Below are 21,340 nucleotides of genomic sequence, written 5' to 3'. Positions count from 1 at the left end.
CCACCAAAATATGATGGGGAAGAAAAAAAAAAAGTAGTCTACCAAATGTTTACATATCAAATAACTGGTATTTATTTATTAGATTGAAAAAAAGAGAATTTTCTTCTTAAATTGTTACTTAAACCAAATTAAGCAACTAGGACTTAATAACAGGAATTTATATGACACTAGCATTCTAATTCAGTAGTTAACCTCTGTTAAAAAAAAAAAAGTTTACACTGAGATCAAAATGCTTTATTTATTTCCCAACAGGAAATCTATATTAAAAGTAGTTTCTCTCCCAAAAGGAAGTTGGTGAAATAGCAGTAGTCGGGCTGTGCAGAGAAGGAAGTGAGAAGAGCAAGATGTGAATGACAGAAACTGGGATATTTAAACTAAAATGATCTAGATAGACATCCTAWATATTTCTTCATCCAGTGCAAACTCTTAAGGAGTGAAAGGTCATTTTTTTTTTTTTTGATAGGGGACATGAATTTTTAAAGTGCTTCATGATATTTTCATTATGAAAATGAATTATGAAAATAATATGAATATAAGCCATGCTTTGTTTTTCAGCCTTTCTTAGAGAATGGAACTTACTTCGGACATGATTTTCTGCACAATAAAGCATATCAGCTGCATGAACAAACTGGTATCCTGTTCCTCTCATACACAGCTCTGCTTCAGTGTATCCCAGAACAATTTTTCCTCTGAAAGGTTAAAGAAAAAACACTCAAATCAATTACAGCTAAAACTTTGCAGATATAAATGCAAACAGCATTTTATTGAAACATCAATTGAATGCAGAAGTATGAGAGGTCTAATAAAAAGGTAGTGAACAAATCATGAAACTTTAACTAGATCCCCAAGCTTGCTTCAGTGACTCAAAACAGGTTTGCAAAAAAGTATGTTTACAGTTAAGGTAGGCTACTAATTCCATTTTTTAAAAACTGGTTACTGTATCATTGGCTACTTGCTCAGTTACAGGAGGCAGCCCCCAGTTGGTACAATGAAAGATACTACTCCCTTGGTCCTATGTTGTAGCACTCACCTGTGCTTATACAAAGAATTAAGTAGCAGCCTAATTTTAGTTATCTGCACCTTCTTGGCTAGTTTGTTTATTTTGTAATTTAAAACTAGAGTTATATGCCTTTTACTATATACCTTTTGCATGATTGCCAAAGAAATCTCACCTTCCCTCAGAGTGCGAGACAAATTTAGTTGTGCCAATCAGGCTGCAGATTACTTATTTCTGCTGCATAACAGCTCACATTTGCTCCTCTAAATAAGTAATAGGTATTTTAGATCTCATTCTGCCACTTATAAAGTACAAGCCATCTCATCTACTTTGTGCCAGCCACTGCTCACCTGAGCTCCTCAAAGTTCCAACAGAAATGAATTTCCTTCATTCAAAGAGCATTACTTGTGATAGCTATAAGAGTCAGATATGCCTAGAAGAGTGCTTTACTACAGGTCAGGCAGATGAATGGTGTGAGTTCTCAGTGTGAACTACGAGTTATATGTCGAAAAGAAAGAAAGAAATAGTAGAAGAGAGTCTGAAACGGAYTTGGAAGCAAGAAATGCAGATCCAAATATGTAAAAAGAGTACAAAGGAGAACAATACAGGGAAAGGTTTAAAACAAGACAAGGTTTCAGGTAAGGCAAAGGTATGGAAATCCACCATGAGATATTTGAGYGAGGAACAAAACAAAAACACACACTCACACACTGAAAACTGATTGACAGTCAAAAACAGGGAGGGAGGGAAGAAGGAAGGAAGGAGGCCAGAGGCTTCTCTTTCACATAAGGAAGCATCTTAATGGGCTTCTTGCCATGTTGATGTAGAGTTGTATTATGTTGATCTAGTAACATGGTAGTATTTCCACTTTTTATAAAGGAAAAGAATGGTTTGGAAATGGGTCAAAGTCACAGCATAAAAGTGGAACTCTGTTTAATTTGTACAAAATTCCATTTCCATTGTATCTTACATCTATTTGAACTGAAGGGGAAAACAGGCACATAGAACTGCATCCAAGACTTGTTCTATCAGTTCTAAAGACTGAATTTCAGCCAGATCAAAACATTGGACTTCATTAGTAAAATTCATTAGCATTCTGTTACTCTATAGGATAACAGTTTGGGATTTGTCTTTTTATTTTTTTAATGCTCTAGAGACAGAAAGCAATATGAATTTTCAAAGAAATACTCTAAAGCACTTCCTAATTTTCCTTTATTCCCTAGCAGGTAAAGAGAAAAAACATAACAGATCATAGACAATCGTCAGTATTGATCGAAACACTAACCACCTTTCTATTTCAAATACATATTTGAAGCCTATCATTGGCAATTGAGTAGAGTTCTACGTAGAAGAATTGGTACCTACTTTGCATCACAGCCAGTAGGTGTGAAGTCCAGTTTGTGTTTAGTTCTGAAGATGAAGTTCTTGGTTCGTATCTCAAGGATAGATGGTGGCTGCAGAGGRGTAGCTACTGCAAACAGAGCAAGCTGAGGAGACAGAGTAGCACCATCCTTCCCTTTCTTATTTTGTCCATGGAGAAACTTTAATCGCCCTTGAAAATTCATGGCCTTAGGATGAGAAATGAAATAATTGTTACATTTTGGAGATATTTTAAGAGTCAGATAGTCCTGCCATGAAGTAAAATATAATTTATATCTTTTCTTTCAGATACACTACTTTTAACCTGTTTACCATGATATACAGGAAAATTAGTAAACAAGTTCAGACCACTACTGTTACATTCATTTCAATTGGAAATCTACCAAGAAATAAACTTGAAAAAGAACACAAGATTCTTTTGTCAAAAAAGRAAAAAAAAAACAAAAAAGCATCTAATAGCAAATGAACCTTATAATATCTAATTGAGCATTTATCCTCTTGCATTTCTGTCAATCATTAGTGTACAGCATACAATTTCAAATCCCTATGTAAAAAATTCTATTGGTATGCATTTATGCAGAGAATTTCTTTTAGAAAGCACAGAACTGACAATCAACAAGTGTATGTAAAACAAACATTTTGCTAAATAAGGGAAAAAAGATCTGCTTCTGTTGATTATTAACTTTATATAATTTCAAGATACCCAATTGAAAMTAAAGAAAATAATCCATAAATCATACGGTACTTCACAGAAGTAGATCCTTAATCACAGCAGAACCTGAGCCATGATTTTAACAACATGACACATGTTCCTGAGGCAACCCAGGAATAGAACCATTACTTGTCATTTAATGTCATTAGCAGCTATGAACTGGTTCAAGCAGCTCAGATATCTTCAGAGACTCAACAAATATAGTAAGTTGCTCTACATATTGTAAGGATACTTTAAATTGGCAACTTTTATTCATGTCCAGATTTTACATAATTCTATACTCACCAGGAACCCAGATGAATTATCCAGGAGGCATCGTAACCTGCAGATGAAATTCCTTTCCATAAAGGAAGAATTTTCTGGAGGAAGTTGGTCTGGGTTATAATAGGTTGCTGGCTGTGAAAAGCCATTATCTCCTACAGGAAAGGATTATTTATAAGGATTATTTTTAGAAGAACACCTAGTGAAGGCTATCTATAACAAATCRCCTTCCGTCTCATAAACAAAGCCTCAGGTCATGTCCTGAAGAAGAACAATGTAAACTAGAAACATCCTCAGAGCCTTTACTGATTACAGCACTATGCTGGAAGTATMAGTTCTGACAGGATTAAAAAAAAAAACCCCAAACCATCTGGACTAAATTCATTATTTTAGCCAACAGGCTAGACTTTGAATCAATCACGGAAAACAGAGAACTCTCTATAGACAAGATATCACCATTACTGCTGGGGTAGGATCTTCAAAATAGAATTAAGAACCCACCCACAGTAACCATAGGAACTAGGTACTCAACAGCTTAGCAGAGAGTATCAGACTGAAGACTGAGACATGGTCACTCTTCAAACACCCTGGCACAGGTCTGTGGCACTAAAGAAAATTCTCTCTCTCTTTAAGAGAACCATAATAAATAGATGCAAAAAAAAAGAAAAAGAGAAAAAAAAACACAAAATAATGAAGACTATTCCATCATTGTGCTGACGAAAGTACTATAGTTGTCTTTCCAGAAGAACCTGAAACATGTATTATTTAAAAACAATCCAGCCAAAACAACCTCTCCAACAACATGAACACCACCATGATGCTGTTATTTACCATGCCATGTCTTTTCAAAGCAAATTTAGCAAAGTGATCATTTGCAAAATATATATAAACCTTAAAGTAGTCTTTCCCTAGTAATTCATACACATAGAAAAATAAGAAAACTACAACAGTAAGAAATACTATTTTAAAGTACTAAATATTAAGCTTTGACTAAAAGAAAATTAGATACATTTGCTCATGCATTTGCTCTGCCAGAAACCTCCACACAAGAAGTATAGTAAAATATTCCATAGGCTCTGAGGGAACTGACTACCATGTATGGACATAAACAARGCCATAGGTTTTAAGAAAGATCCTATATTCCAGACAGAGGATGAAGTCAGGGATGTCATGGCATCTAACTCCATACCACACTAGTTTCTCTGGAACATAATTCTGCCTCCTGAACAGCTGGGGAAAGTACAGGTAGGCTGTGTGTTTTGTGCTAGAGCTAWTTTACCCCAAAGGAAAAGAAGTCATGACCAACAGCGAGTTCAATTTACCTCCTGTTAATTTAAGTGCCTGAACCAGTGTCAAATGAGGCTACTGATGGCTCACCTAGAGGCCTGGAAACCTAAAGGCCGTCACAGCTCAACAGCATTGATCAGCCCTCCAGTTTTTCAGACAACAGATTCCCCCCCGCCCCTTCCATACACTCCCCAACAAACTACTATCCAAGACTGATTTTTGATGAACAGACCTCAAGGTATGGAGAGGCAGCAAAAGGGGCCCAGCTGATAGTGAGCATCAACAGACATCCTGAAGTGACAGCCATCTACAGAACTGAGGACTGGCCAAAGTCACTGCTATGAGCTGATCCTACAGAAAGGAGAAGCTGGTCCAGGATGTTTGTCACCTGACTGTGATACCAGAAAGTTTAAAAAAAAAAATCCATACCACATGGAGGGTTCTCAGTAGACAACGGCAAGTTTACTTCCTTACTTCCTACTGATGCAAATGGGTTTTAGTGTCAGGACCTACAGAACTGACTCCACAGTAATTTTAAGAGTGCAAAGAGTCTCATAGAGACTCTGCAAATCCTGGTGTAAAATCATCAGCTAACACCACGGGAGATAAAATCTGTATTTGCCAGGAAGCTGACAGGAGAGCTCATCAACCTCATGGAAAGGTGTGCATGAAAGCTCTGTGTATTTAGATATTTTCTTTCTTTTTGAGCTCAAAACCTTACATTGCTGCTCAGCAGGCACATTTTAAAAGACAGTACAAAATGAGGGGAACTTTATTATCATAACGTTATCTTTTACTATAAATCTGAAATTAATTTTAAAATTTTAAAATTCTCAACACATTATACTACTTGTAGCTTGAAAATAATTTTGCATCTTTTACTAAGCTAGGAATACAAGGTACAAAACAAACTACTGTTGGCAAATCCTGCTCAGCACTTACAGTATGCCGACCATTCAGTAAAATCTGACAAAAAAATCAACCTGATATCACTGTCATTCATAACTTGCTTGTTTAATCTTCGAGTGAAACAGAACACAGCTTCACTCTGGAGTAAGCCATCCCATAAAAATATAATTTCTGAATGCCAGCAGCTATTTTCTATAATAACTAATATCAACTAATTAATTTCAACTGGATTGTTTAAATGATTCCATACACAGTATGAGAACATTAAGGCACTAAAATGAGAAACTTCTATATATGGAGATTTAGATGAGCCAAACATAAAGCTTGTTTTGTTGGTATGTTTTCTGCTATCAAATCATGGCTATAAAATATTAAATGGGAAATTTTAAGAATTAATTCTGGTTGCTTTATGAACAATATTGCTTCTTAATTCAGCAGATCACATATGCATTAGTCAATAATGAGCCAATCAGAAGTGCTAATCAGAATATTTGGTCTAAAAGATTCATCTGTTGCATCTTTCAGAAGCCTTCCCCTTTTCATTCTTAAATAAAATCATCACTAATCATAGATTAGTTGTCTATACAGCAGACAAGACATAACAGCCACAGAAGCAGTGCAGTAAAATCTTCCACAGTCTGGAATGCACTATTCTATATTAAGAAAATATTCTGCTATCTTATTAGTCATGGAATGGTTCTGTAAACATGAAAAGTTTAATAATTATAATAAGAAATATGTCGTAAAAAGCTGCATTTCTGTGCTAATAAATTTGGTATCGAGACCAGTAAGCAGAAAAAAAACATAAAGAGCATTACTTTAGAGGAATCACTCTGTCATTCAAAGAATGATTAAGGTGTGGTAAAACTGAAGGTGAATACAGAAAAAAATAGAGCCTCTTTATATCTGATGTTGGGAAAGGATACTGCCTAAAAATAGAGCCTCTTTATATCTGATGTTGGGAAAGGATACTGCCTACTTTGTAGGGTCTTGTTTGCAAAACAGACATGCAGGACCATATACTACCGATCAAACTCAAGAGAGAAATTCAAACTCGAGAGAAATTCCATTATCCACACTCCAAATTAAACTCTTCCAATTCATGTTTTATTTAAAGCAAAATTAGTATTTTTGATGATGCAATGCTTATTCAAACTTAAAGGAAATAGTTTTCCATTATTGCCTAAACATATCCACGATATTCAAACAAATTTAAAAGATGCTACTTAATTTTTTGTTTATGCAAAAGAACTAGATTAAGATATTACATACACCTGCTTTAAAAAATTTGGCAGGGAACCATGAAAGCTTGCTGCACTCTCACCTTGCAGGCTTGGTCCAGAATCTGCAGACTGTGAAGGATTTAGTGCCCAATGTAGCTGACGTTGAAACTCAGGTCTGTCTTCTGTGTGAATCAATTCAAATACACTCTGGTGTATAATATCAGACTATGTACAGAAAGGAAAAAGGAGACAAGTATATAAAATATATCTGACAGTATCATGGAAGTTATCTTGTTGACACCATTTCTAATGGCATAGCAAAATCCTTTTTGCTCAAGGGATAAAAACATCTATTTGCATGCACATGAAGAAGCTTTCTGAAGCAATTTTTAACAACTCAGACTAATATTCAGTCATGCCAAAGACTGCAAACATGAAAAATAATTGTGCAAATATTACCTTACAAAAATCACTTAATGGTAAGCCCTTCTTTCCTTGTTTTATCTTGTTTTTTTATCTTATCTTTATCTTAAACTCGGAAGTGCCACGCTGAGGGGTTCTTGCTGTTGTTGTTATTGATGTTTAATGATTTAATTTCACATACTAGTAAACAAAGTACTTGCCAACTGGAACTTGGCCCTGACCCATTCTCCAGGCGCTTTGGGAATACAAAAGAAGCCAAACACCCTGAACCAAAGTACTTCTCACTCTAAGAGAAGAAAATTATGCATGTTGGTTTTGTTTGGCTCAAAGTTTGGTTACTCCTTAAGGATGCATTAAAATCTGTACTTATTAAGCTCTCATATATCTTAACCACTTATGTGCTTATGTTTTTTTATCTGAGATCTGAGTGACAAAGTTACAACATTTAGACCCAGCAGATGAAAGAAATTAGGAGGGAGAAAACAAACAAAATAAGAAAATAATTAATTCTGATGAAATTGAGAAGAATTATTTGTTTTCTATATGAATCAAATAAAAATAACTATGCATAAAAGACAAAATATCTAAAACACAGGCCTAAGGAAATTATGATGACCTAACAAAAGCAGAAGCCCAGCTCAAATCTTGCTTAATGTATTTTCAGAAAAAAAAAAGTCAGAATTGTTATTATGGTGATTTCAAGACTTTGTTTTTATATCACACACTTTATTGCTATATAAATATCATTCTAATTTGTCTCCTTCTATTTTCTCTTCAATCTCCAACAACTGAAAAATTGGTAATTTAAGGAATAATAGTGTTTTGTTTGGAAAAAATTCTCTTATACAAACATTCCTCAAACTCTTATCAGCTAGCTAAAAATACARGCACTGTTTCTCCCTATTTTTAGGCAACAACTGCATCTGTCATTATCCAGTACCCAACAGCACTGATACATATTGATAACTTCAGATGTGGAATATTTTATCACTGAAGTGCAGCAAGTACAAATGTACAARAAATAAACCCCCCAAAACAAACAAAAAAACAGTTAACACAGGACAAATTACTCAAATATCAATTGATCCATATTTGCCCTACCTGCAACACAGAGTTAAGAACCACACAGCTTGTGTTGTCTTAATACCAGCTAATTCTGGGAGTTCTCTAAGAAAGGCATTAAGTGCCTTCTGGATCTTGGTCTTCTGGATCTTCACCGTTTTGCTACAAGGCTTGCAAGGCCAAGAAAGTTAGCCCTACCTAATATGCACCATGAATGTTAAGTTACACATGTACAAGTSTTTTATAAAAAGAAAACAAGGGAGAGCTAAAATTAGTAAACTAACTCTGCAGACACTTAAATCTAAAAGCATATGGAGTTAATTTTGTATGAAAGGTTTCTATTAAAATAATTACCTTCCTATTGAATTATGTTTTGTTCAGCATCATAAACTGGGTAACACCACAGTATAAATTTCAAACAGTTGTTCCAGGAAAGACTAATTAAGTGTGAAAGTTCCTGCCTAACTCAGCATTGGAAATGATATTCCTGTTGTGTTTGGCCTGAGATCCCATTTCCACTATGTAAGCTGACAGAAAAGTAATACAGTTTCAAAGTAAGCCAGTGTAAAGTATCTAACAAAGTATTTTATTACGCAAACTATCAGACCCTACATATCAAGGCTGATACCCTCAGAAATTAATTAAAAACTGCCAAGAAGAAAAAAAAAAAAAAAGAAGAAAAAAATAGACTTACTTGCTGGAACCCCAAGTAGTCCTGGATAGTAGAAGAGACGTAAAAAACCAGAGCATCTGCCGTAACAACCAATACAAAACCATTTAATGCCTGGGGAGGAAACACACGAATCTCTCAGCTTCAAAGACAAAACTCCAGATAAATTATTCAGCTCTAAGTCTACTGATACCTTAGTCTTACAATAAAACGTAAAGCATACAGAACATGCCATTATCTAACAGCCTGAATAGAAAGTTTTTTTCATTGCACATCTCTACAATGTACATGACACAATAAAGCAAGCTGTGCTTCTAATAAAGTATTTTTTTTAGAAAATTCTAAAAATGAAGTTGGAGAGAGGACAAAGCCYATGGATAACTTATGATTGCAGGAGATGAGGGGCAGTAGTTCAAATAACTATAGATTTACCTACAGGTAACTAACAACCAGTTTGCAGTGCTTGCACAGCTCAAACCTTCAATATAATTAACTCTGCAGTATAAAACCGAGTCATGTCACCAACGGATTCCCAAAATCTGTTCTATTCATAGTCCAGACAGGCCTAAGTGGACAGGAAATCAAGTGATCAAGATCCTCTATATGGTCCAGAAAACATTTAATAGCTTACTTAAAATAGAAGATCTCTGCAGATGCTGAGTGCTGCAAGCAAACAATGTTTTTGAAGAGATTTCCCCCTTCATAAGGAGGTAGACTAAGTGGCTCCTCATTTGAAGTCACGCAAAGGGCATTTATCTGAAGTCCCAATCAATATGGTCATGGCAATTGTTGTGATAGCAAACACAACATTTGTGACTTGGCAGCTCATCTGAAAGGTGCTGATTTACTTCTATGGATTTCAGTCAAGATTTAACAAAAGCCTATCTCTAGGGACTCAACTAAGTCTATTGTGCCACTTCATTTCCTCAGCTGCATTCAAACTTTGTCAGTGTWCTCAAAAAACTACTTTCAAATCTCTTTAGGATTCAAAGTTATTGTAACTGTTAGAAAACATAAGTGAAGGATATCCTATTTCTTAATACAAATCATGATAATATAGTTTGATTATGAAACAGGATCTTTCTTCCACAAACATTAACTCACAGAGTCTCAAACTGTGGTAAGCACCAGATTTGCTTTTCTATATTTCCATATCAAAGTTACTATTTCTTACTGTTTTATTACTAGGCTCTAAATAAGTTAAATATATGATTAAATGACAGGTTTAAGTTCTTCAAATCGCTCCTATTTAATTTGCAAATATTTCTTAATCTATGCATTTCACAGCCCTTTAAAAGGTCCTTCTGTAAGTTTATCTGAAAACAAGAGGGTCAAACTCTCACACTAAGAGTTTAAAATATCCAGAGTTCAAGAGTGTAGCTAAACCAAGCAAACCTGAGTTCTTAGAGCAGTGTCACATTGTAGCTGCATAAAATCCTTCATTTTGCTGAAGCTTATATTAGTGGAATAGAACACTACAACAGCAGGTGTTTGTGAATCCCATTAGGGTATTTTTAGCATATTTCTTTCACAAATGTAGACTATACTAGACACAACGATCTACATAACTATCTTGACATAAATAAATTTTTAGGGAGATGCAGCTTAATTTTGAATTATGTATTTGATCTCCACTCCCAAAATACACTGAACTGGTAAGGAGAAGTGGCTGTTTTGATGATTCATGACATTACAAAATTTCTCTTTGTTATTGTGACGGATATGCAGTTATGAAGCAGATGAGCAACTAGAAACAAGCATAAACAACTGAGATATATTCACACCAACTTTGCAAAACATACAAAGAGAATAATAAGAAACCGTTCACTATCATTTTCGGTTTACAGAAAGCTGYCAAAAAAAGACTTTTGAGGTTAGGTATAAGGAAAGGCTGTGACCACTGCTGACATGTGACTGAATCTTTAGTGTCTTCTACAAAATGCCAGTCTTTCCATACAGCACTTCTTACACTCCTGAAGAGAAGTCTACCATTCTATTCATTTGTGGGAAATATTTTTAATACAAAGTATTAACCAATACATTTATGAAATTCAGTTAATTTTCTTACTTCCCAAGGAAGTGAACTTTACATTAATTAATGTATAATCTATTTCACTTTCATATTGGAAAGTACTTTGATAAAACAGATTACTCATATAATTTCCATTTGAAAATCACAAAAATAATTGTTTGATATCAAATATATACATGTCTCTAGTGTAAAAATATATTACCTCTTTTTTCTGACATTTCCTATTTGAAAGAAAGYTATTTACTTCTAATAACCCTGTAACAGTTATCACTAACCTCCTCACTTGATTAATGTTAGGATAGCAAAGCACATGCATTCTAATTTTTCAGTCAGGAAACTATTTTCCACTAGCATTAATTTACAATAATTGTTTTGTAGTATTCTTTTGAACTATTTTTACCTCTGCCTTTTGATCAGTAGCTCTTTTTTGTTCTATTTAAGAAAATCATCAACTCTGGCTGACCTAATAATCTGACACGTTAGATAAGTCAGTGTGAAAAATGTGTGTACAAGACAGATTATGAACATATATCAAATGGAGTTCTAGGACGCAGTAAAAACTCATTCTGTGAAACCATTTAGAACTTAGGGATGTTTCTATTAATCATTTCTTATATTTTAATCAGGACACACGAACGTATTTTTCTATTTTATGCGCTTTGACACTCTACAATACTAAAAAAGACAACATAATTTAGATAACCTATTTTTTACCGTTATTTTTCTAGAAGTAATTGAAGACATTTAAAAATCTGTACTGAATTTGTACTTCGAGCTCTGGGGTCTTTTGAGCCACACAAAGCAAGATCCTCCAGCACGATGAAGGCCTTCTAAAGGGAAATAGTTTTAGATATCTAGCCTAATTATGRCAACTAGTCATAATGATTAACCTATCAGAACTTTATTAATAAAGATTGTCTTTGCTTATATAACCTATATTAACAATAGATGGAAAGAGATGAGGAAAAAATAGAGAGCTGACTCATGGTAAGAGTTTTAGGTCATTGTAGTCTAAAAACAACTCTTCAAAGTCACTAGTACCTCCAGAAGAAGGGGCAAGATGTGCATAAAAATAACCTAGAAGAAAATAAAGTAACAGTCTGACAATAGGAAAATGTCCAATCTCATCACTGAGGCAACTAGTACAACAAATATACTAAACTACTACTTTTATTATTTAAATCTTCTTAYAGAAGACTGCAAAACACACCTGCAGTAATAGTTCTCCTTCCAGGATCTGCATCTCTTCTCCATTTTTTGTTGGTCTACTGTTTTCCTGGATGCCATTTCTTTCTGGTCTTGCAGAGTTAGAAGACTTTAATGCAACTACAAAACAAAACGACACAAAARCTATTTTGTGAAGAAAAAGAACAAAATTTTAAAATTAAGTCAATCTAATAAGAAATCTTTGTCTCAGTATCAGGCTTTTTTTCCCTACCTTGAAAGATTCCCTCCCAATCTTTCAGCTATTTTCCTTCTCAACTGTAATACTTTCACAACAGAAGCAGTATTATTGAAATCAATCCAAACCTACTTAACACAATAGCACTCTTGTATTTTGTCCTCCCCCTTGCATTTTTAACTTCTCTCTTTCTTAAGGCGCGCCTTTAGTTTGTCCCTCTTATTTATAAAGGGCATTTTTGTTTTCAGAAAACAAACTCATACAGCCTGATAACACCATACTCTGCTGTACAGCACAAGAATACTCACACTTCACCTATCTAACTGCAGACATCTACCTATGGTATCTCAGATATGAGCCTACTATTGAACTAAAGCTCAGTAACGGGAGACACGGGAACTTAAATGCATAGTATACATTCAAGAAAGCATGAAGTAGGGAACTATTTTAAACAAAGGGGCTTTATTCTGCCATAGTTAAAATTTAACCATTTAAACCATCAAGCAAACTTTCTAATTTCAGCTAAACCACTATAATTATGACCATTAACCATAACCAAAATCATTATTCATGTCACAAACTTAACTGTTTTGAAAAAAAATACTGAAAGCATAGAGAATATGCACTGTATGTTGCAACAGACAGGACCCTGTTAAGTAAAACTAGATGGTCAAAGATTCTCTATACCTCCGAGTTTATCTATGTTCCACAGAGTGCTAAAAAGAGCTCCCATAAAAAAATTAATCATTTTGTCTGGATCTGCAATGTTTAGACAACCAAGAATTACTTGAGTACATTAAATATATACCTTAAAGCTACAACCTCCACCCAACCAAAATACAAGAAATTTCTAAAAGCAGCTACACTGTTGTAAAACTGTAGCAAGAGTTTTATTTGCTACAGAAGAGATTTTTGCCTTAAAACCAAATGATTTTTCAAACCTGCTTAATTCCTTCATTTTCAGCTTCCTAGAGCTTTAGTCAAGGATCTGAAAAGACTTCTGTTTAGTCACTCTTCAAATAGGTTAAATGATATTTTACAGTAGGAATATTAACTGAAAGATAAATTACACCTTCCTTTTTTTTTTTTTTTTTCTTTAAGCTTTCACTACAGCTATCACAACTTTTAAGCCAGACAGTTTTCATTAAAATACCCCTCAAAGGCACCACAGAGGAGAAGTATGTTCTAGAGACATTAACCGATTAATCAGTCAGGAATTTATCTGCTGTGAGAGACCTCTTTGAAATTAAAACCTTAAATGCTCTTTTTCTTACCCAGTATTCAAAAGGTTCTACATTAGGCCACACAGAGTGGCAATAACAAATTCATTTTTAATCAAGTCTTTGGAAGATATAACAATATTTTACCCACTAATTATCCTAAGACAGCTTAATTATCTAAAAAGACAACCACAATATTTATTTAAAAACCCTAGAGCTCCCTAGCAATAGAAGAAAAATAGTCCAAAAAATGGCATATACCATTACTTATCGTATTTTCTTTTATAACATGCTAATAATAAGTGATGCAAGGAATCATGCAAGGCTCTCTAATGAATTGTCTCTTCATTCATCAACCCCTAGCTTGTTACAGAGCTCCAGCACAGCCTACCCACTAGTATGATGACTGTGTTACACGTAGCTATAAAAGCCTCCATATGGGTACACATGCACTTCAACGTTTTGCCAAATGGAAACTCAGCAGAGACTGGAATATGAATGAACGCAAGCTGTTGTGGCCTAAGACTGGTGGAAAGACTGCTGACAAACTGGGAGGAAAAAAATATGATAACCTCCCCGGTGCTTTGTTCTGCCAAATAAATCACATGCCTGGTTGTGACTGCTACGAGGTACTCAATAGCAGGTTTTGGTAACCTTTCCTTTAAAGGAAGGGTTACCAATTTACTGTTTTATCTACGAAAAAGTAAGGTTTCCTTGTATCAGGCCTCTTCTCAATTAATCAAGAGGTATAAGTCAGAACCAAAGTCCAGATGTTGCTTAAGTAGGTGTGCACTTCCCTTGATTTCATTAATTTGATGCCCACAGAATGAAAGCTAAACCCCATTTAGAGAATAAAAATTAAATCCTCTTTAGCTGCTATTAGAAAAAAAAAAAGCCAATTTTACAAAAATTAAAAGTCAAATCACCTAGAAGAAACAGAAAAGTCTGGAAGTAGAGAACAGAGGATTTTTCAATAACTTTCAAAAGCTTTAACATCCTAAACTGAGAACGATGAGTCTTGATTAGAAAAAAAAAGAAAAAAAAAATAGCCAGGGRCAGGCTAACCTTATCATTGCTAGTAGAAACTCAGAAATGTTATCCAAACAGGTAACACTGAGCTAATTCCTCTCTCAAGAGCAATGCCACAAGAGGTACACCTTGTAGCAATCCCTTTTCCATAATTCTTCCCTATGTATAACCATGTAAGAGAAGAATGTGTATGTTAAATAGAATTACTTGCTGATAGCTAATTTTATTCAGAGTAATAAAGAAATGAATATAGTTCAGTAGATAGGAATTGTGTAAAATGAGGGAGGAAGGAAGGGAAGAAGACTCCTTATTCTATGACAAAGCACGCAGAAGAAATGTGTGTCCAACCAGAAGGATCATACAAAACAGCTTAAGAATAGTTGGAACAAAAGGAATATAAACAGCAGAATTTGTTTCTGATGTGCAGGTCATACATTTCTACAAGTGCTTTCAGCAGGCAAAAGTCTAAGATGATTCCTAGTTCAATAAAAAAAAAAAAATATTTGTAAGGTAGCATGAAAACCAGTGGGCAGAGCAAACGTGGGCAACTTACCCAAATACTAGCTCAGTTACTATAGTCCAGTGCAAAATCAGAAACGTATTTGGGTGCTTTTAATGCCTCCAACTCATGTAGTCAGATGAAATAATCACAACAGTTCACTGCTTTAAAATCTGTGAATATCTGAATTACGCACAGAACACATCTCAGCCTATCTTCTCTGATTTTCAGTGACAGGCTGTGAAAACATGAATATCCCAAAAGAGTAAATATGAATAGATTTAATAACCAGAAATATTTTCGGCTTTAGAAGATGCGAGATGCAATCAAGTTCCTTCTTTGAATTTTCCTCTAATAACTTTAAGGCAATAAAAATAAGACACAATTGTTTTCTTTGTAAAAACAAGTGATTTTCTGCTACATGTTTTTAGCAGCAGGGCTATATTGTAAGCATAAGCTTTTCAAGTTAATAATTGCCATTTAATCCTATGTCCAGCAACATGCACCTTTTATATTGCCAGGATTTTCCTGGTTTAGTGAAACTAAATCTCAGAGATAACAAAATGAAGTAGTGACCTTTAATAAGTTTTATAAGCACAGAACAACTTTCTGATTTCTGGTATTGTGAAAAGCAATCAGTTAGTGCCTGTCCCAGCAAGTACAGAAGATACCAACTCAGTTTTACTTTGTATCTGAAATGACAAATTAAATAATGACGGTGTTTACTAGCTTATCTCTAACTATTAAACTTGTGCAACAGAAGATTTGTACAGAGAGGTAAAGTGATTTATATATTTGGGGGAAAAAAAACTGACAAAAAAGCAAAATTTTAGCAACTCAGTTGCAACTACAGATAAAAGTTGTCTCTTGTTCTAAAGAGAGATCATTAACTGCTTCCTCAAAAATGTTTTTTTTTTTAGTATGAAGAAGAGTCTTTAGGTTCCTCTAGAAAAAAAAAGTCTTCTTTCTTTCCACAGACTGTAACATTCAGTACGAGAAACTGCTTGAAGATACAGGCTAAACTGTATGAGTAATGTGCTGAATCAACCAATAATACATGATAGAAAGATGCGTTTCATTTACGCTGGTGAGATAGTCAGAAATAAATCTCCCTGTTCTGATGTAGTAAACCAATATGCTTTGAAGCTGCTGGAATGGTAGGAATCATGACATATCTAGGTCCCTGATGGGTCTTTCTGAATGTGTTTTCCTCAGTATGGGACTTACTGCTCTCACCTTTCATGGGAGAAAATTCTCTTTAAACTGGGCCCCTGAACTAAGGCACATTTAACCTTAACTGCGATTACTCGAATAATCCTGCTGGGAACAGTGCTTTCAAGSTCTTCCTTCATTAGCTGTAAGCAGTGATCAATAAACCAGCAGAAGTTTTTATAGAAAGTAATAAATTTAATTCCTAACAACATGAACATAGCAAAGAATAATATAGGAAGAATGATTAAAGAAAAATAAAAACTTTATCCATCATCTCATTTTGCTCTGATCCTCTCCATTTTTCAACAGAGACCCCAGGTCAGTGTTTTTCATCTTCAGAAACCCGATCTCCGGGGTTTCTGCCTCGTAGAAATATTTCCCATCCACAACCTGCAATAACTCTTAGGCTGTTCCTTCCGGGCTGTCACTCCTGTTCTCAAGAAGGACCTTTCTCATCATTTCCTCACTTGAGGAACGGCTCCTTTGAAGWCCCATCTCTTGTATTTTATTGAGTCTACAAAAAACCAAAAGACCATGCAGTAATCTGAAGCTACTGTCCCCATTCCTGAGCTCTGTCAGTAGGAATCCTGTACATGGAGATTCCTTTCCCTCCATACGAGTTACAGCAACAGAGAATCAAAACACTGTCACAGGGGAAGTGCAAATACACTCTGACAATCTTAAGACAGCAGTATCTGGACCAATACTTTTGAAGTAAATAAAATACAGGAAATAGAGAATTCAGAGTAAGTTATGTCAGCACCTACCTAGCCAACTGAGAGGGTATTCATATAGAAATCTTATTTACCACAAACATTTATCTAGTTCACCATTACTTCGAGAATATACTATACAAATGGTTAAACTTTTGAATGCAATTATAAAGAAACACGCAAAAACTGTCCTAGTCCCTCATTTTTTTAAGAGAACAGAATGACATATCTACATGCGGTTCAAAAAGTATCCCAGTAAAAAAATAACTTTGGGGAAGATTAAAGGCATTTTTATATGACTGTTGTCTTATGGAATATTTGGTTGCCTGCCATAGAAAACATAGGGGCTCCTGTAGGAATATATCATTAGATTAGTAATACTAAACTGAACAACCGTGCTCTATATCCTCACTATTTTCCTCAAATTCAGAAAATACTAAAATGGAAAAATGTGAGGTTTTTTTTTCAAAGCATCACAAAGAACTAAATAAACAAACAGGATAGATAAAAGCAATTACTTCTGTGTTGAATGGATGTGCTAGTTTATCCGGCATAAATGAAGAAAACCCACTAGATTCTCTAGTGCTTGGTCTTGGAGTCTGGAGAGAGTATTCCAAAGTGAAACCCACATCAAATGTCTCTTCTTATTTTTCAGTCAGTGAATAAATGTATGATTAAACAGACATCCTATCTCTAAATTCTCAAAAGTCAGCCACGTGTTTGAAGGGTCCCTAATACAAGCCAATTCAGTCACTGTTGGCTGAAAAGCTTCATGGAAACCACACAAGGCTACTCTGTTAGTGCTTCCTCTTTGCTACCTTTTCCTTTCTGATGAAAAGGCACCAGCAAGAATTCTTGAGGGGCCAGGCTSGCTCACTGCAGTAATGTGTTAAGGGAAGAAATATCAAGTTGCCAGTTTTTAACTGGGTCTTTTAAAATACGCATTGTAACACATTAAATTACTGAAATCAGAGTTGAGATACTTGTACTTTTCGGCAAATGATCTGTTCAAGCCTAAAACTGCATTAGGSAAGTGGTACATCAATATCACAACTAGACTGTTAGCACATCAGTCATGCAGCCCTGGAATTTAATCTTATAGAGCTTCCCAGAACTGCTTTATATCAAATTTTGGCATTGTTCCCACAATTCAGCCAAACAGGTCAAAGTTTGCAGTCAGAGCCCATTTAGACCGTTTCATAATCCTTCCAGTAGAATTATACATTCAACTAGTCTGTTCTAGATTACTGTAGAAAACAGCAACACTTTTCATGAGGGGGATGGTTGCTTGAGTAACAAACACTAAATTCAAAAAAAAAAAAAAAAGTTCATCAGTCAAAACAGGACTTACTGCAAAAGGCAAGGAGGCATTATTGAGAAAATTGAGATTCATATTGTCTRAATCATTAGCATACTCTAAGCTGTTTATCCTAGCAAAAACATAATATTATAGTGAAATGTGAATATATAATAAGTGCAATCTTAGCTATTTTCACTACTTAAAACTATCTGAAACATTTTGCACCTTAACAATACTACAAATGGAAGTTAAATTACCAAGTGTTTTAAGCATTAGCACAACTGGAGTGAAATTATACCTTTGGGAGTAACCGGGAATGAAAAATACCTTTTTTCCCTTAATCATGGGAAAGATCGATTATGTCAAACCATGACATTACTGAACTCACCTCTAACAACTATATTTTACTCTTAAATGCAGAAAGAAAAGGTCCATACCATATATGCAAGAGCTGCACATGTTTTCATATTTCCCTTGAAAGGGTCAATTGAAGATTAGAAAATTTATAGCAAACAACCTTCAACCTTAGAGGCCCTGATGCTTTAATTCATGAATGTGGTTTGAGCTRAAGACACATAAAGATGTCTCTTTAATTGATATAATCCATCTGTCACCAGAAACATATTTCTTGACTCGGTCTTCAGAAAACCATTACTGGTTGAAGAAGAAAAATGAAGAGGCAGGTGTCACAAGAGAATGAGCTCATGATACCAGCATGGACAATTTCAAAGGAAAACTACTACCATATAACTAACGAAGAAAGAGAGATTGAAAAGCAATAACGATTTTTACCACAACAAGCTTATCAACAGAAGTTAAAAAAAAAAAAAGGCCATTAAAAATATTTTAATTAATATAAATGGAAGAAAAGAATGAAAGTGAAAAATAAGTTGCCAGGCTCTGGGAATCACCTTTTTCTGACTTTTAAAAGTTGTAAAGTTAAATGCTGCACAATCATAGATTGTCCACTGGTGTGTACAGACTGGTGGCATTCAAGAATTTCCAAGCGTGCATCTAGTTTGAAATTCAGATTTTGCGCCGGTGACTCAAGTCAGAATTCCTCACTTAAAGGCTAATATTTAAAATAATGTAAGTTCTACATGTGAGYACTCTTGAATTTTCAGTCATCCGTAAGTTCCTTGTTTACCCCAAATCCAAACTCAGCAAAACACATACCCATCAGCTATGCAATCAGACACGCCAGAGAGAATACAAGCCTACCCATCTGTGAGAAGATACAAAGAAACAAGCAGCTTTCTCCAGGAGAGGAGTAAATATAGGATTTACCCCCAAACACTTAAACCAGAGAGAAAACAAATAAATGAAATTGTCATTCAAGAAAGTTAAAAATGCATGAATACAAAAGGTTTCAGCCTCTTGCAGTACATGAACGGGTTGTTACCAAAGCTATTACTTAAATAAAGCACTGTTTTTCTCTTGCTAAAATAAGAACTGCATATACTTTTGGTATAATTAGGAAACAGAACTGACAGTATTGAGGCATTATTAGGAACTGCCCCTGAATATGTCAGAGAAAATAGACAAAAATAAAATTCTTAAAAAAAAAACCCACTAAATATTATGTCAGTATTTTACTTGTCAGTACATTTTTTATTATCAGTATTTAGAGCTACAGACCTTCCCAAGGGTTCTCAGTATTTACTCTTCAAGAATGTCTTCATACATATTTTACACTAAACAGGGAAGTGAAAAAGTAATAAACACTATTTGAATTGCTCTATGAGTCTACAGATATCCTCTTCCTCATAATCAATATATATACAATATACAAGAGGAATAAACGCAATGCATAACATTTTTCTTAAAGTAATGCTTTTAAAAAAGTGTTGTATTTCAGACTCACCGAACAATACCTGTCTAATTTTAAAATGACCTTGGGTTTCCCCCACTCTACAAAAAAGGTCTTATTTTCCATTTATCTAAGATCAAATATTACACTTAAATAATACAGTACAAAAGCTATTTTTGGCATAAGGAAATCTGTTGCTTGCCCTTTCAAAATTTGTATGTTAGCTCAAACCAGTGCTACTTGGCTTCCAGGTCTATGACAGGGATAAGTTACTAAGTTACTAATGTTCAGTGCTATAAATCATAATACAGACATGAACTTGGCAAGAGGACAGGTGGTGGGTTTTTTTTTTTTTTTTCCCTCTCTTTTTTTCTTTTTCTTTCTCTTCCCTCTCAACTTCTATCAAATTTAACTGGCCAAGATTCAACAGTAGTCCAGAATTTCCCAGAAATTATATTATTTATAAGAGCAAATAAGCTTGCCATTCTACTGCAAAAGGTTTTTCTATTTTTAACCTAAAAATCTATTAGAATATCAGCATCAAAAAAAAAAAAGCGGCAAAAAAATCTTTTTCAAAAATTTCAAAATGCTTCTCACCCTTTGCTGAATAAGCATGTTTATCCCAGAATACTGCAGCATTAATATTTTATTTTCTCTTTTTTTAGTCTAGTTCTGGTATGTTATACTTGAACATACACTTTGATCATTTAAATAAGTTTACAACATGGCACATCTGTAGAAAAAATAATATAAATGCATCTCAGCAAGTTTCTGAAGTTTTGTTTAAGCAGAAAGTAAYGAGAGAAGATCCAACAGAAGATGAACAAACAGAAGTCAGTATCACATGCCACGTACACACTCACTGAAATACCCTAAATTCTGTCTAATGCAAAAACATAATAGAAGATATATTTTAATAGTTTGTTGTACTGTTTGCAGTTCTCCTAAGCATGCAGCAATACAGGTGAATACTAATGATGGAAACAACAACCAAGAGCTTTMTTTCTAACATCTGAAAAACCTGAAGGTCTCTGCCCAAAAGCTTCTGTTCCCAAAGGCATTCTGCTTCTGACCAACAGAAACCCTATTAGAAGAAATGAACCTCAACATGTAAGAGTAGATGACCAGAACAGGCAGGTCACCTTATATCCAATGAGTTTCCTTGGAAATGGGCTACGGTTACAGCAATTTCTTAAATT

General features: G+C 34.6%; 1 protein-coding gene across 1 annotated transcript in view; it reads right to left on the bottom strand.

Moving 5' to 3' along the window:
* The window catches only part of AHR (aryl hydrocarbon receptor), a 52,574-nt gene that overhangs the window by 8,878 nt on the left and 22,356 nt on the right, over window positions 1–21,340 (bottom strand). The window contains exons 2-7 of the mRNA XM_026044819.1: window positions 12,167–12,282; window positions 8,949–9,038; window positions 6,871–6,994; window positions 3,375–3,505; window positions 2,363–2,565; window positions 580–689 (exon numbers count right to left, since the gene is read on the bottom strand). Coding sequence (XP_025900604.1) covers window positions 580–689; window positions 2,363–2,565; window positions 3,375–3,505; window positions 6,871–6,994; window positions 8,949–9,038; window positions 12,167–12,199 — 691 coding nt within the window. The 5' untranslated portion in view covers window positions 12,200–12,282. The remainder of the gene's footprint in view (window positions 1–579; window positions 690–2,362; window positions 2,566–3,374; window positions 3,506–6,870; window positions 6,995–8,948; window positions 9,039–12,166; window positions 12,283–21,340) is intronic.

This window comes from Nothoprocta perdicaria, unplaced genomic scaffold (genome assembly GCF_003342845.1).
Source record: "Nothoprocta perdicaria isolate Ctin4 unplaced genomic scaffold, notPer1 scaffold_106, whole genome shotgun sequence".
Taxonomy (NCBI): domain Eukaryota; kingdom Metazoa; phylum Chordata; class Aves; order Tinamiformes; family Tinamidae; genus Nothoprocta; species Nothoprocta perdicaria.
Note: the sequence above shows the minus strand (reverse complement) of the source record. Positions and strands in the feature narration are given on the sequence as shown.